We start from the raw sequence: 3,231 nt of genomic DNA, 5'->3' as shown, positions 1-3,231 counted from the left end.
AGGTTTATGAAGTTAGGAAGGTTTATGGGAGGTTTTCAAATGAGAAGATTGCAATAGGAACAGAGGGAGTAATTGGTGAGGAACAGTTTGGGTTTAGGAAAGGTAAGGTATGCGTGGATCAGATTTTTGTGGTAAAGAACATTTATGAGAAACCTTTAGCAAAAGATAATAGGTTTTTTGGACTTCTATGGACTTACACAAGGATTATGACGGGGTAAACAGATTGGCACTGTGGGAGTTTTGCATATATATGGGATTGAGAGAAAGATATTAAGGCCAGTCAGAATGTTTACAGTAGTAGAGCTTGTGTTAGAATTACAAACGGAGAGAGTGACTGGATGTGAGGTAAAGGTATGACTTCGTCTGGGATGTGTCATATCGCATGAAAGTGGCAATTGCCGACAAGTCCATCATAATAAACACCATGTGATGACTGAGCCTTTATTTGTAAGACGTTTCGCTTGTTACGGATTTTTAATGTGCATATATGTAATACACATGATTGAGATTAGATAAGAGGAAAAGGGGGAACGGGGGGAGGAGGGAGGGGGAGGGATTTGATTTGATTTGATTTATGAGTTTTTGGCCGACGGCCAGGCACTGGGACCAAAATGATCATTCAGCGCCACAATGAATTTATGAAAATTGAAATTAATGAGATGTTAATAGAATGAATTTAAAATAGAGATAAGTTGCATAGTAAGACTATACATATGAATAAAAATCAAAATGAATTTAAAAATTTGAATGAATAAAAACCAAAATGAATTTAAAAATTTGAATGGATAAAAACCAAAATGAATTTACAAATTTGAAAAAAATAAATTCATATATATGATGATAATGAATTAACGAATACATAAGATAAATTAAGATCTAGATAATATTTACATAAAAGTTAGAGCTTATAAAACAAATTAATTTCTTTTAAAAATTTAACTAGTCCAGCTACATCTGCGTCATCCCCTAAAAGATTTGGCATGGGCTTGCCAGCAAGTCCGTATTTACGTCGAGCTCTAGCATATAGCTGACAGTGCATCAGAATGTGACCAATTGTCAGAGGACTGCCACAATCACACTCGGGTGCATCTGATCCTTCTAACAGGAACTTATGTGTCAGATGGGTATGACCCATTCTCAACCTACTTAGGACTATTTCGGTTCTCCTATCAGCATGGAACACAGAAGGCCAGTATGATGTGTTAGGCCTAATGCTTTTATATTTCCTGTTAGTGGCAAGAAGAGGATCAGACCAACGGTCCTGCCACTTCTGTCTGATGTAAGATTTGATAGGTTTATACAGATCAGAATGGGGCAATTTTCTCACATCAATTCTGCTTTTCTTACTAGCTTCCTTAGCTTCTTCATCAGCCATTTCATTCCCTCTTATTCCCACATGGGAAGGGATCCAGCAAAACACACAGATTTATGACGGGAGTGAATGAATTGTAGCCACTCTTGTGCTTTTTGTCCTAGCGGGTGGGAAGTATTGAACTGGCATACAACATCTATGGCACTTTTTGAATCTGTATATATAACAAATTTCTTAGCTTTAGTTAATGAAGCTTCTTTTAAGGCATGGACAATTCCTGTTAGTTCAGCTGTGAATGACGACGCTGCATTGGACAGCCGTCCCAATCTCGAGTGGTCTCTGGTGACAACTGCACAACCAACACCTTCATTCGATTTAGAGCCATCGGTAAAAAAATTAAAATCTTTGACATGCTGTCGGTCATGTTCTAAGAACTTTGCTCGAACCACTTCTGGAGGAGAATTCTTTTTGGCAATATTAACTGAGCAACGTTCAACTTGTGGCACCAGCCATGGAGGGTTGTCTGGATATTTAACAGGTAAGATATGTTCATCAAGCAAACTGCCATTTCCCAGTTGATCTTTAGAACGAACATGGAGAGGCTTTGTATTAGCTCTATAGTTTACTGACAGGTTCTGATTTATCAGTTTGAAGGTTGGATTCTCTGGAGAACTTTTAATTCTTGCTAGATATCGTAGACCTAGCTCCTCCCGACGAAGGTCTAAAGGAAGCTGATGACAGTCTACATAAATACTCTCCACAGGAGATGTTCTGAATGCTCCAGAGCAGATCCTTAAACCCATATTGTGAATAACATCCAGTTCCTTCAGTCTTGTTTTACATGCTGAAGAATATATTTGGCAACCATAATCCAACTTAGAGCGACATAAAGCATCATAAAGACGCAGTAATGATTTTTTATCTGCCCCCCAATCAAAACTGGACACGACTTTCAAAATATCCAAAGATTTTCTTACTTTTCGCTTCAAGTTATCTATATGACTTTCCCAAGTTAGTTTTTTATCAAATGTTAACCCTAAAAATTTAACTTCATCCTCATAAGGTAAAATTTCCCCATTTAAAATCAGATTTGGAACTTCCTCCTGACGTCTACCTCTGGTAAAACGTACTGCCACAGTCTTGGTCGTAGAAAATTTAAGACCATTATTCAAGGCCCATTTTGATGTATTATTTATAGATCTTTGTAGGTCATGACATGCAGAAAGGGCATCATATGATGAAACATATATGACAAAGTCATCAACAAATAATGACCCTTTAACTCGGGGGCCAAGTGTGTTCATTATCCCATTAATAGCAACAGCAAAACAAGTAACGCTTAAAACGCTACCTTGTGGGACCCCTTCCTCTTGACAAAAGGATGATGATAAAGTGTTTCCCACTCGTACTTTGAGATACCGATTAGATAAAAAGGAACTTAAAAATCTCAACATATTTCCCCTTACACCTATTTTATACAACTTTTTAAGTATACCATGTCGCCAAGTGGTGTCATAAGCCTTCTCCATATCAAAAAACACTCCAATAGTTTGTTTGCTTGTAGCAAAACCTTGTTGGATCTCATTAGAGAGTTTTAAAAGAGGATCCAGGGTACTTCGGTTTTTTCGGAATCCGTATTGATGGGGAGAAAGTAAATTCTTTGATTCCAAGTACCATACCAGACGAGTGTTTATCATTTTTTCCATTAATTTACATACGCAGCTAGTCAGTGCTATAGGTCGATAGCTGGTTGGTTGAAAGGGGTCTTTGAAAGGTTTTTGAACTGGAATGACGATGGAAATTTTCCAGCTCCTAGGTAAAGCCCCCGTTTTCCATATTTTGTTGATGATTTTCAAGAGAAAGAGCTTAGCTTCAGCAGGGAGTTGGCGTATCATCGAGTACAAAATTCTATCCTCTCC

At 37.7% G+C, this 3,231-nt stretch overlaps 1 protein-coding gene across 1 annotated transcript; it reads right to left on the bottom strand.

The window, feature by feature from the left end:
• Window positions 1-1,386: 1,386 nt before the first annotated feature.
• Window positions 1,387-2,616, bottom strand: LOC143039324 (uncharacterized). Its single transcript, XM_076209203.1, has one exon. The coding sequence runs from the start codon at window positions 2,614-2,616 to the stop codon at window positions 1,387-1,389; it is 1,230 nt and encodes a 409-aa protein (XP_076065318.1).
• Between the last annotated feature and the right edge of the window lie 615 nt (window positions 2,617-3,231).

This window comes from Oratosquilla oratoria, chromosome 26 (assembly GCF_046742065.1).
Source record: "Oratosquilla oratoria isolate Oo_2021 chromosome 26, ASM4674206v1, whole genome shotgun sequence".
Classification (NCBI taxonomy): Eukaryota; Metazoa; Arthropoda; class Malacostraca; order Stomatopoda; family Squillidae; genus Oratosquilla; species Oratosquilla oratoria.
This window is presented reverse-complemented; position numbering and strand designations above follow the sequence as displayed.

Bases quoted from the DNA above. Each gene is read 5' to 3' on its own strand.
- LOC143039324 (XM_076209203.1), bottom strand. From the start codon at position 2,616: ATGAACACACTTGGCCCCCGAGTTAAAGGGTCATTATTTGTTGATGAC.